General features: G+C 45.5%; 1 protein-coding gene across 1 annotated transcript in view; it reads left to right on the top strand.

The window, feature by feature from the left end:
- Positions 1-13,106, top strand: part of ercc8 (excision repair cross-complementation group 8) — a 51,571-nt gene that overhangs the window by 31,892 nt on the left and 6,573 nt on the right. The window contains exons 8-9 of the mRNA XM_055634825.1: positions 2,847-2,950; positions 10,342-10,466. Of these exons, the coding sequence (XP_055490800.1) occupies positions 2,847-2,950; positions 10,342-10,466 (229 nt within the window). The remainder of the gene's footprint in view (positions 1-2,846; positions 2,951-10,341; positions 10,467-13,106) is intronic.

The following is a 13,106-nucleotide window of genomic DNA, read 5'->3' as shown; positions in this document are numbered from 1 at the left end:
ATCTTCCGGTTTGGCGGTGTTTCCAAAAGCAGCTTGCGATAGCGCTACGAATTTTTGCCAGTTCACTCACCGTTCTCCTGTGCTGTGAGTCCACCAAGTTTCATCCAGATCGGTTGAATGTTGACAAAATTTGCGAGATTTAAAAAATCTTCAAAACCGCGTGTGCGCAGATCGATCTCTTCTTCTGCCAGTCAGTGCTGCGCGGATTAGTCTCTTCCCCTGTCACTCCCCGGGACGGTCTGCCCCTTCCTGCGCCATTGCATCTTTCCTGGAGCTGAGAATTGGCCCACGGAGGTTTCCAACCAGACTTTCGGAGGCACCCGAAGCAGCCCAGCCCAGCTCCGCGCAGCCCAGCCCGGCGCAGACCCAGCCCCGCGCAGCCCCAGCATCGCAGCCTCAGCCCAGCCCAGTGTCGGAGATCCAGCCCGGCCCAGTCGGAAATGTCGCCGATGTCACCAAACGGAAAGAGGAGACTGATCCCGGCGGAGGAGAACGACCAGCGACCAGTGGCTGCTGTGAGTCCCCACCGCACCGCCAATTCCACCCACTATCCCTCTGGTCCCCCATGGTTCTTCCCCCGTCTTTTCTCCGAGCTCACTACTCCCCGCCCTCACACCCCTCTCCCACCCCGCCCACACACCCCTCTCCCCCCACACAACCCCCTGACACAAAATGTCACCTATCCATGTCCTTCAAAGATGCTGCCTGAGCTGCTAAACTACTCCAGCATATTGTCTTTTTTGTAATCCGGCATCTGCAGTTTCTTGGTTCTACTTTTAACTATAATTATCCTAATCTTTTTATTTTTCTTAAAATTTACAATATTCTCCGCAGTTTCCAATATATACCAATCCGTTTTCATAACACGTATACATGACCGATCTTAAGTACTTTCAACACCCTCCTTGAAATTTCCAGGATGGCTCAAATTATTTGCACATGGACTTGAAAAGCAGGAGAGAATTCCTGTCACAGTTCGGTTATTTAATTCAGTGATTAAATATGCCTGCAAGCCAGAACACGTGACATGATGAGTCATTTAATTTTGGTTGATTCTGCAGTGAAATGATGTAATTGGCTTCACTGATCCTAAATTTGGAAAGAGATTACAAGATCCTCTATTTTGTAATCTCACAGAGATTACAAGCTCCAGAAATAGTGGATGCATTAGTAATAATCTTTCAAAACTCTTTAGATTCTGGAGTAGTTCCTGAAGATTGGCGGGTAGCAAACGTAACCCCACTTTTTAAGAAGGGAGGGAGAGAGAAAATGGGTAATTACAGACCAGTTAGTCTAACATCAGTAGTGGGGAAACTGCTAGAGTCAGTTATTAAAGATGGGATAGCAGCACATTTGGAAAGTAGTGAAATCATTGGACAAAGTCAGCATGGATTTACGAAAGGTAAATCATGTCTGACGAATCTTATAGAATTTTTCGAGGATGTAACTAGTAGCGTGGATAGGGGAGAACCAGGGGATGTGGTGTATCTGGACTTCCAGAAGGCTTTTGACAAGGTCCCACATAAGAGATTAGTATACAAACTTAAAGCACACGGCATTGGGGGTTTAGTATTGATGTGGATAGAGAACTGGCTGGCAAACAGGAAGCAAAGAGTAGGAGTAAACGGGTCCTTTTCACAATGGCAGGCAGTGACTAGTGGGGTACCGCAAGGCTCAGTGCTGGGACCCCAGCTATTTACAATATATATTAATGGTCTGGATGAGCGAATTGAAGGCAATATCTCCAAGTTTGCGGATGACACTAAGCTGAGGGGCAGTGTTAGCTGTGAGGAGGATGCTAGGAGACTGCAAGGTGACTTGGATAGGCTGGGTGAGTGGGCAAATGTTTGGCAGATGCAGTATAATGTGGATAAATGTGAGGTTATCCATTTTGGTGGCAAAAACGGGAAAGCAGACTATTATTTAAATGGTGGCCGATTGGGAAAGGGGGAGATGCAGCGAGACCTGGGTGTCATGGTACACCAGTCATTGCAGGTAGGCATGCAGGTACAGCAGGCAGTAAAGAAAGCGAATGGTATGTTAGCTTTCATTGCAAAAGGATTTGAGTATAGGAGCAGGGAGGTTCTACTGCAGTTGTACAGGGTCTTGGTGAGACCACACCTGGAGTATTGCGTACAGTTTTGGTCTCCAAATCTGAGGAAGGACATTATTGCCATAGAGGGAGTGCAGAGACAGTTCACCAGACTGATTCCTGGGATGTCAGGACTGTCTTATGAAGAAAGACTGGATAGACTTGGTTTATACTCTCTAGAATTTAGGAGATTGAGAGGGGATCTTATAGAAACTTACAAAATTCTTAAGGGGTTGGACAGGCTAGATGCAGGAAGATTGTTCCCGGTGTTGGGGAAGTCCAGGACAAGGGGTCACAGCTTACGGATAAGGGGGAAATCCTTTCGGACTGAGATGAGAAACACATTTTTCACAGAGAGAGTGGTGAATCTCTGGAACTCTCTGCCACAGAGGGTAGTTGAGGCCAGTTCATTGGCTATATTTAAGAGGGAGTTAGATGTGGCCCTTGTGGCTAAGGGGATCAGGGGGTATGGAGAGAAGGCAGGTACGGGATACTGAGTTGGATGATCAGCCATGATCATATTGAATGGCGGTGCAGGCTCGAAGGGCCGAATGGCCTACTCCTGCACCTAATTTCTATGTTTCTATTTGTGAAAACTTAGCCGACGTTCAACTTCTTGCAGGAAATATTCAGGAGACCTTGACTGAATCATTTTGTGGGTAATCCTATGTACTTTTCTACCATGCTACAAATTATTCCATGGTGACTGTTGATGTACATTTCTAAAGATTTTTTCAAATTATCTTTCTCTTAGTGCCGACAGCAAAGTTAGGTTATGGGATATACGGAATGCTTCTGGAAGTTTAATTGTACTTGACCAGCACAATGGTGAAATCGCTAAATCATCTTCAGAGTCAGGTAATAAGCTTATAGTATTTTTCTCCATAAGATATATTCGTTATTTTAATACAAGCCATCTCATTTAATTTTTCCCCTGCAATCTTAATCTAGAACGCAAATTAGTGATATATTTTGTTACATCTGTGGGGGCGGATGGTATCCCAATACTTTTAAATGGTACCACCCTTTCTTTGTGGTAATGTGTCACTCTTGCTGATGTTAAATCCCACTGTTTGCTATGCTATATTTACAATTTGGACTCTGTTCACAGTCCAATAACATGAGTCAACGTAACAGGAGTCTATTGTGTCATGCTGAATATTTCAGGGCTGCCAACTCTCACGCTTTGAGTATGAGAATCATGTATTTGGCCAAATTCTCACACTCTGGTGTGAGAAATTCTGTGGTCAACGTGAATTTCAAAACTCATATCAAGTGCATGGGCCGCGGGTGTTGGAGAGCTGGGGCTGAAGGAGGGATGGAAGCAGAAGCGGCGGGGGCAGATGCGGACGGGAAGCCGGGGCTGGCAAGTGTTTGCCGGGCTGGCGAGTCACTCGTTGCAGCTCTGGCCATGGAGCAGTGCAAGAGTCCTGGGCCGTCGGAGGCGTCGGAAGCGTTGCGCCGCTGCCGTTAGTCTTTGTGGATTAGGCAGCGTCTCTGGAGAGAAGGAATGGGTGACGTTTCTGATCGTGACCTTTCTAAGAATCTCTACCCAAAACCTTTAGAAGGGTCTTAATCCGAAACGTCACCCATTCCTTCTCTCCAAAGACGCTACCTGTTCCTGCTGAGTTGCTCCAGCATTTCGTGTCTCTCTTCGGTTTAAACCAGCATCTGCAGTCCCTACTCACACAATGAGACTCAAGGAGACGGCTTTGCAACTAGTACCAGGTAGTTGTCGGTTGGGGGAGGGACGGAGATAGAGGGGATGTTAAAGAAATCAATATTCATAGTCAATCGGGGAAATTTAGTTGATATCTGTCTTTAAATTGATATTTTGTTCATCTTTAAATGTAAGCCTTGGATTCATGTATCATGGGAACAAATAAGCAAAGGCAAGATGGTAAATATAAACTACAAATTAACTTCAGAAAATGAAACTCGTAGAGATGAACTTTGCTCTTCACTTTGCAAAGAATAACCTCAGAGATTATGCAGTAAATGCCTTTCAAATACTCTGCAACCTTGGGATAATATTGTTCATGTTCATATCCGATAGGTAAGTCTCGATTTGTTCAATATTATAATTAGTTCAAAGATACAGACCTTCGGCCCCTCAAGTCCGTGCCAACCATCGATCACCCGTTCACATTGGTTCTACGTTATCCCACTTTCTCATCCACTCCCTACACACTAGGGGGCAATTTACAGTGGGCCAATTAACCTACAAACCCGCATGTCTTTAGGATGTGGGAGGAAACCGGAGCACCCAGAGGAAACCAACGCGGTCACAGGGAGAACGTGCTAACTCCACACAGACAACACCCGTGGCACATTAATTGTAATGCTAATACTTGGGCCTCCGCTGATATGCCGGGATGCTTACCCAATATTACTGATTATTAATCCATTGTATTATTGATTATATATGTTGCGCCCGTTCTCCTTTATGTATACATTGTGAACGGGGTGCTTGCATTTACCGGAGAGCGCACAACAAAAGCTATTCCCTGTACCTCGAACAGGTGGCAATAGTAAACTAAATCAATCTATTTACATGTATCTGTGTGTTGCTTTAACCGGCCTGTTAAGGTGCAGCAACTGAGAATGTCCTTGTTCTGATGTTGCTGCACGCGACAACTAAACACTTTTATCTTCATTCTACACTTGAAATTACCACAATGACATTTAACCGGCATTTGGACAGGTACACGTGTAGGAAGGAACTACAGATGCTGGTTTAAACCGATAGACACAAAGTGCTGGGGTAACTCAGCGGGTCAGGCAGCATCTCTGGAGGGAAGAAGTGGGTGACGTTTCTGGTCAGACTGAAGCACTGGTTAATTGGCTTGGTATAAGTGTAAATTGTCCCTAGTGTATGTAAGATAGTGTTAATGTGCGTGGATCGCTGGTCGGTACTGACTTGGTGGGCCGAAGGGCCTGTTTCCGCGCTGTATCTCTAAACTGAACCTTGTCCGGCTAGCAGGGCTGTGTAGGGCTGAGTGCCGGGACACGGTGACATCTGGCTCTGATCTCCACAAAGCCAATCACGTATCGAGCAGCGCCACAGATCAATGGGCCTCTGGTGCTTGGAATCTGGTGGTTGTTACTCTGGCTTTTTGTGTCTCAGTGACTTGGAGAGTGGGCTGGACAACGAGTGACGCAGCTGGTTGCGGCTCCCCTGATCTACCCTATTCCCACGCACTTATGGGCCTGTCCCACTGAGGCGACTCTTTAGGCGACTGTCAGGGACTAGTTTTACTAGCATTCACCTACGCCACCTCATGACACCTATGACAACCTCCAACCGCAAAAATTGTTGCCACTGTTGCTTGTAGTCGCCCAAAAGATCGCCTAAGTGGAACAGGCCCTTCAGGCTGTGGGACGGTGCATCCTGGAGGACTACCAGTGGCTGCTGGAAGTAGGTACCAAGCACTGGGTAGAAATAGTAGAAGATAGTGGCCTTCAAATGGGAGTGGTTGGAGAAAGCATCCTGCTTGTCTGCTAGATTTTCACTGACTGTAACTGCAGGTAAAATGTTCCCGATGTTGGGGGAGTTCAGAACCAGGGATCACAGATTAGGAATAAAGGGTAGGCCAGTTCGGACTGAGATGGGGACAAACTTTCTTCACCCAAAGAGTTGTGAATCTGTGGAATTCTTTGCCACAGAAGGCAGTGGAAGCCAATTCACTGATTGTTTTCAAGTGAGTTACATTTAGCTCTTGGGCTCGCGAAATCAAGGGGTATGGGGAAAAAACAGGAAAGAGATACTGAACCGCCATGATCATAGTGAATGTCAGTGCTGGCTCGAAAGGTCAAATGGCCTATTCCTACACCTATTTTCAATGTTTCAATGCTTGAGTATATGGCAATAAAACGCGACCACTTGATTTTGAAGCATTCATGCATGATGGAGGTATAATGTAGTCACAGTGATACAGTGTGAAAACAGGCCCTTTGGCGCAACTTGCCCACACCCGCCAACATGTCCCAGCTACGCTACCTGCTTTTGGTCCATACCTCCAAACCTGTCCTATCCATGTATCAGTCTAACTGTTTCTTAAATGTTGGGATAGTCCCTGCCTCAACTACCACCTCTGGCAGCTTGTTCCATACACCCACCAACCTTTGTGTGGAAAAAGTTACCCCTTAAAAAGTTACCTCTTAAAAATACTTCAAACAAAAAACATTGAAATCATACTTCTACAGTGCACTAAAACATAGAAACATAGAAATTAGGTGCAGGAATAGGCCATTCGGCCCTTCGAGCCTGCACCGCCATTCAATATGATCATGGCTGATCATCCCAACTCAGTATCCCGTACCTGCCTTCTCTCCATACCCTCTGATCCTCTTAGCCACAAGGGCCACATCTAACTCCCTCTTAAATATAGCCAATGAACTGGCCTCAACTACCCTCTGTGGCAGAGAGTTCCAGAGATTCACCACTCTCTGTGTGAAAAAAGTTTTTCTCATCTCGGTTTTAAAGGATTTCCCCCTTATCCTTAAGCTGTGACCCCTTGTCCTGGACTTCCCCAACATCGGGAACAATCTTCCTGCATCTATCCTGTCCAACCCCTTAAGAATTTTGTAAGTAACATGATTTTAATACATCAAATTTCAAAAAGTCTCTATCCTCCAAACCCCCCCCCCCCCCCCCCCCCCCTACACCCACCCGCAACTCGGTTGTTCCACTCCCTCGCTGGATACCCCCAAGGCAAGTGATCAGTGATGGCTCAGTTCCCCCACTTTCAAAAACGCTTCGTGGCCCCTGGTTCAGACAGAGAGCACTGCCAGATGTGACCGTGATGTCTGGATCCCAATGCTCAGCGCTTCGGAGTTGGCTAATGTGATTGATTTGTAATTAGCCTGATTGGTATTGTAGCTCCCAAGTAGTACACGAGGCCCGAGGTCGTGGTTAAATACGGGGTTTATTTTCGGCTCCAACCAACCCGTGAGAACTGAGCCAAAAACAAGGTAACAAAAAACAAAAACAAACAAAATAAAAATACAGTTTACAAAATACATGCATGTACGTCCATACAGCAACACAACACCACACTAACCAAGCAAATAAACAACATACCTCGTCCACTGCTTACTACTTAAGAGGTATTTCTTGGTTTCTTCTTAGTCATGGCTTCTGTGTGCGCCAACAACCATGCCACCCGTAAATTAAGTCGGTAATTAGTTCCCCCCTTAGGAACGCTACTATTTCAGGTAGGAACCAAAAACCGTGAGGTTCAGAATTTAACTAACTGCCGATGTGGGACAGTTACAGTAATTATTTGACTAAACCTTAATTTATTAATGCGGAATATCCAGGGGTATGGGATAATTGTAATATTAAAATGACATGCAAGGTGTCAGGCTGTCTGTCACAACATACAGCCCTGATAACTCATTATTTCCTTCAGTTAAATATTGGGAAGGTAGCACTATTGTCATTTGCCACTCAACTATTATGTTTGTTTACCTCACTGACTATTTCTAACCCCCCCCCCCCTTAAATTCATTTGACAGGTTGAATAGAAATGTCCCCAATCTCGCTGTTTTATTAATTGAACACGTAGATGAACATCCTCAAGGAGTGTAATCAAATAGAAACTGATTCAGATGCGATGATTAAGAGCTTGTTCAAAGAAGGGGCATATTGAAGTGGCGGCGCTGCCTTGCAGCTGCGGCTCGCCTGCAGTCCGTTTGTCTTTTAAAAAAAATTTTCTTTTGTCCCGTTGTTACAGTTTATTTCAGTTTATTTGGTTGTGTATGTGTGGGGAGGTGGGAGAAACATGTTTTTTGACTCTTCCTTCGGGAGGGGGATGCGACCTTTCTTGCCGTATCCTCCATCTCCGTATCCGTCTGTGCTGAGGCCTATTGCGGAGCTAGCGGCCTCCAGCTGGGACCGACCTTGAGGCTCCAGAGGCAGAGCCAGCCAGGACTTACCAAAGCGAGGCTGGCCGACTTCGGGGCTGTCGTGGCGTTGCGACCTGACTTCCGACCCGACTTCGGAGGCTCGGCCGCGGGCCCGTGAACGACATCGTCGGGAGCTTGCAGGTCACAGGTTGGTGACCTGTTTTTCCGGAGCAACAACAGCTTCATCCGCTGGACTGGAGGGCGGCAGCTTCGGCAGCTTCGACCACCCCGGGCCGCGGAGTTTGACCCGGCCCATTCGCGGAGCTCGGATTCAGCCGCGGGACTTGCTTACCATCACCCGGCGGGGTCACAGCATCGGAGGCCTGGATCGCCTCAGCGCAGAGGGAGAGCAAGGAGGGAAGAGACAACGACTTTGGGGCTTTTTGCCTTCCATCATAGTGAGGAGGTGCCTGATGGACTCACTATGGTGGATGTTAAACTGTGTTGAGTGTGTGTTTTGTTATTTATTCTATATTATGACTGCAGGCTAAACCATTTAGTTACATTGAAAAGTGCAATGACAATAAAATTGAATCTGAATTTGAATTTTAAAGGAGTGACAGAGATATTTGCAAGGGAATGTGCGAGGAGGTTATCTGTAGTTTTAGCTTGAACCAGACATCTGAAGATTCAAAGTTTAATATAGTAATTGTGCTGATACTGACTCCAACCAACCACATAATGAATATAATCCATTCCAGAGGTTTTATTTTTCTGATACCATTTAAACTCACTTGGATTTCAATCACTTTGTTTGGGAATGGGGAGCATTGGAACAAAAATTTGCCCTCGGTACATATTAACTGTAATGTAATAATGTATGCATGTTGGTAGGTGCAATCAAAACAAAGATCTTTATATCATTGTTGTGTTATGAATACCACAGAAAATATTATGTACACTCAAGATCACATTTAATAGAATAATATTGCTTAAATATATAGCTATTGGACTTTGCATTTCGGAAAAGTCCCAGCTGAAAGGAAGACTGCAAAATACTGAAAATATTGGGGGTGAAAATGACTTCAGGACAGTTTGTTAGGAAAATGAAGTAAATAGTAACAGAATACGTATGCAGCTGAGTTAGTATAATTTTATGGATGAGAAATTGTGTTCAACCAATTGATTACTTCTTTGACAATGTAACTAGCATGTTAGATAACAAGGAATCCAATGGGTGTAGCAAATTTTGTTATACAAAATTTGGTCTGTGAAGTGCCCCATGAAAAATTACCATATGAGATAAGCACCTGTGAACTTGAACGTAATAGGTTAAGTCCAAGGGGTCAGATATGGGGCTTTATGTGTGGGCCAGATATATTGTCGGTGCAGAGGGGCGCGGAGCAAGGCCAAGTGTGCATCCAGAGTCAAGGTCTGGAATAGTACTAGGTGTGCAGTCAAAGCTGGGACCAGGGGAGTGTTCAGCACTGGGAACCTAAGCAGGTAAGCAGCTGTGATCAGGGTAGAATAGGGGGCCAGGTGTAAGGCTGGACTCAGGATCAGGAATGAGAGAAGGTAAGCAACTGGAGTCAGGGTCAGGAGTAGTACCAGGTGTGCAGTGAGACCCAGGTTGGTCAACATGGACCAAGTGGTTGATTATAATCTGATTTCCATACATGAATACACTGAGATCATTCATGTTCTGCACCTGTTGATCAGAGCCTGGCTTTACTGTAGAATGTAATTAGGAATGTAATTTAGCATAACCTTATTCATAGCTAATCCAATTTAAAGCATAAATATTGCATTCAAGTGTAAGTTAAAAGGCTCGCTACAGTATGAACCAAACTGCACAATTTCAAGCTGAAAAATGCAAAAGCTCCCTACCATGGGCGGGGGGGAACCCCCCACCAACACCTTACCCCCCTCCCCCTCCCCTCGGTCGCTATGCTCCCTCAGGCTTGGTCTCTACACTCCATCGGGCTTGGTCTCTCGCAATTTCTCACTCCCAACTCTCACCCAATGTTGGCAGCTCTGATATTTGCACATGTTCTTTTCACTAGTGATCACCAGTGGTCAGTTGTGACAGGTTGCCTCAATATGCCCCTCACTGCCTCATCAACATTATCACATCCCTAAGGGGGATCACCTAATTTACTTTGGGACCTATAGATAACAAGTGAAAATTATTGCAAATGGTGGAAAACTAAAGTAAAATTGGTAAATTATTGAAAGGTGTTGAAAATCAATCCTCCTGAAAATAAAAAATATGGGTCAAGGATTTAGTTGTAAATATCCATCAAATTTCTTCTATGTTGACATGGTACTGATTTTATAATGATCTCTAACATTAATTATTGGAGAAATATTCATAACAAATTTATTTTCTTCTTTAACAGCCAACACTGCTCATAATGGACGTGCTAATGGCCTCTGCTTTACTAGTGATGGGCTTCATCTTTTAACTATTGGTACAGATGATCGAATGAGACTCTGGAATAGTTCCACAGGGGAAAATACACTGGTACTTTCTATTTTGTACGCATCATAAACCTAAATTGAAAAGATTTCAATTGTAATTTAGTTATTGAGTATTTTAAGTGGTTGTTAAATAGTTTTGCTATAATATAACTGGTAAAGTAACAAAATATAAATGCAAAATGACAAATTATTGAAACCAAACCATGCTAGAAATGCACGTCAACTTGGATCTGTAAAGATTTTATATTATGAACTGTTGATCAAATTTGAATGGATTTTTATTAATGGATTCTAGGCAAGTCCAGCAGTTTTGCTCAACCTAGTCCCCCAATGCAATCCGTTCCCCCAACGTAATATTCAACCACTCACCCGTAGTCTCCAATTGTGCAGGATGGGTCATTTCCCCTCATCCCCCAGCACTCCATCCCCCTCTTCTTTCCCCTCTCCTCCTACCCTCCCTCAATCTCTCCCTGCCGGCGCCCAGGAAGGTGGGCGCCGGCAGGGAGGCGGGCCGCGGTCGGTGACTGACAGCGGAGGCAGTCAATCATTGCTGGAAGGGGCGTCGCCGTCCCGGCCGTGACTGACAGGAGAGGAGACCAATCTACGCATGTGCGGTTTTAAAGATTTTTAAACCTTAATAACTTTTAAAATAAACCACCGATCGGAACAAACATGGTGCATTTGCAGCACAGTGAGCAAGGTGGCCAAAAATCGGAGGGCTATTGCATTCCGATTTTGCGCAAATGTAAAAACAACGCAAACCGGAAGATAACAAGATGAGAGTTTTAGTTATGAACTAGACTAAGTGGGACCCATCGGGTCCAAGCTTCACACGGGAGGGCTGGTCCCCCCAACGCAATATTCCACCTCCCCACCAATTCCAATATATACACACACACACTCTCTCTCGCTCTCTCTCTCGCTCGCTCTCTCTCTCTTAAACTCACTCACACACACGTCTCTCACTCACACATACACACAATAGACAATAGGTGCAGGAGTAGGCCATTCGGCCCTTCGAGCCGGCACCGCCATTCAATGTGATCATGGATCATGGCGGATCATCCCCAATCAGTACCCTGTTCCTGCCTTCTCCCCATATCCCCGGACTCCGCTATTTTTAAGAGCCCTATCTTGAAAGCACCCAGAGAACCCGCCTCCGCCGCCCTCTGAGGCAGAGAATTCCACAGACTCACCACTGTGAGAAAAAGTGTTTCGTCGTCTCCATTCTAAATGGCTTACTCCTTATTCTTAAACTGTGACCCCTGGTTCTGGACTCCCTCAACATCGGGAACATGTTTCCTGCCACTTGCTTGTCCAAATCCTTAACAATCTTATATGTTTCAATGAGATCCCCTCAAATCCTTCTAAACTCCAGAGTGCACAAGCCCAGCTGCTCCATTCTCTCAGCACTCTCCATTCACCCACCTTCCACACCATTCACACACTTCCATTCTACATTCACACACACACACACATACACTCACACACATACACTCACACACACACACACACACACACACACACACACACACACACACACACACACACACACACACACACACACACACACACACTCAGATACACACACATACACTAACACACACACTAACACGCACACACACACCCACACACACACTGACTCACACACCATATATATGACAGTAAACTTTCTTGAATCTACTCAAACGGCTGAGCGCGGCCTCTCCACTATGGGCTTCCGCAGTCAGCGGCACTTCCGCAATCAGCGTGACCTCTGCACTTACCGGAAATTACGCAATCAGCGCGACTTGTCCACTAAGAAGTCACGAAATGAGCGGGACTTTTGGACTAAACACAGTCGAACCGTCGGAAATAAAGCATTTATTCTTTCCAAACACAGTCGGACCTAATAAAGCATTTATTCCGTCCAAACACAGTCGGACCTAATAAAGCATTTATTCCTTCCAAACACAGTCGGACCTAATAAAGCATTTATTCCTTCCAAACACAGTCTGAGCTAATAAAGCATTGCAGTTTCAAGCACGGGCAGGGCAGCAAGCCAAACAACTCATGGCATTGTCATTTCATTTCATTTCCAATTGAGCATTGCCTTGCCTTGCCTCTGACAGTCCGGAATCGCCCTCCAGAGGAAAGTGATTCAAACAGTTTGTGGCCAGGGTGAGAGGGGTCAGAGATGATCTTACCCACTCACTTCCTGACCCTTGCAGCGTACAGACATCAATGGAGGGAAGGTTGCAGCCAATAGCCTCCTTAGCTGATCGGACGATTCGCTGCAGCTTCCAGATGTCATACTTAGTGGCTGTGCCAAACCAGGCCATGATGGAGAAGGTGAGGACAGACTCTATGATGGCCTTATAGAATTGGACCATCATTGCCTGTGGCAGATTGTGTTTCCTCAGCTGCCGCAGGAAGTATAGATGTATGTATAGATTTTGTACAAAATGGAAGTTGATGGGAAGTCAGGAGATGTGTCATTTGCTACAAGAGTACGGGCGGCACTGTGGCGGCATGGTAGAGTGGCTGCCTTACAGGGCCAGAGACCTGGGTTCGATCCTGACTACGGGAGCTGTCTGTACAGAGTTTGTATGTTCTCCCCGTGATCTGTGTGGGTATCCGGGAAGCTCCGGTTTCGTACCACACTCCAAAGACATACAAGTTTGTACGTTAATTGGCTTGGTGT

The sequence above is a fragment of the Leucoraja erinacea genome, chromosome 1, assembly GCF_028641065.1.
Source record: "Leucoraja erinacea ecotype New England chromosome 1, Leri_hhj_1, whole genome shotgun sequence".
NCBI classification, from domain to species: domain Eukaryota; kingdom Metazoa; phylum Chordata; class Chondrichthyes; order Rajiformes; family Rajidae; genus Leucoraja; species Leucoraja erinaceus.
This window is presented reverse-complemented; position numbering and strand designations above follow the sequence as displayed.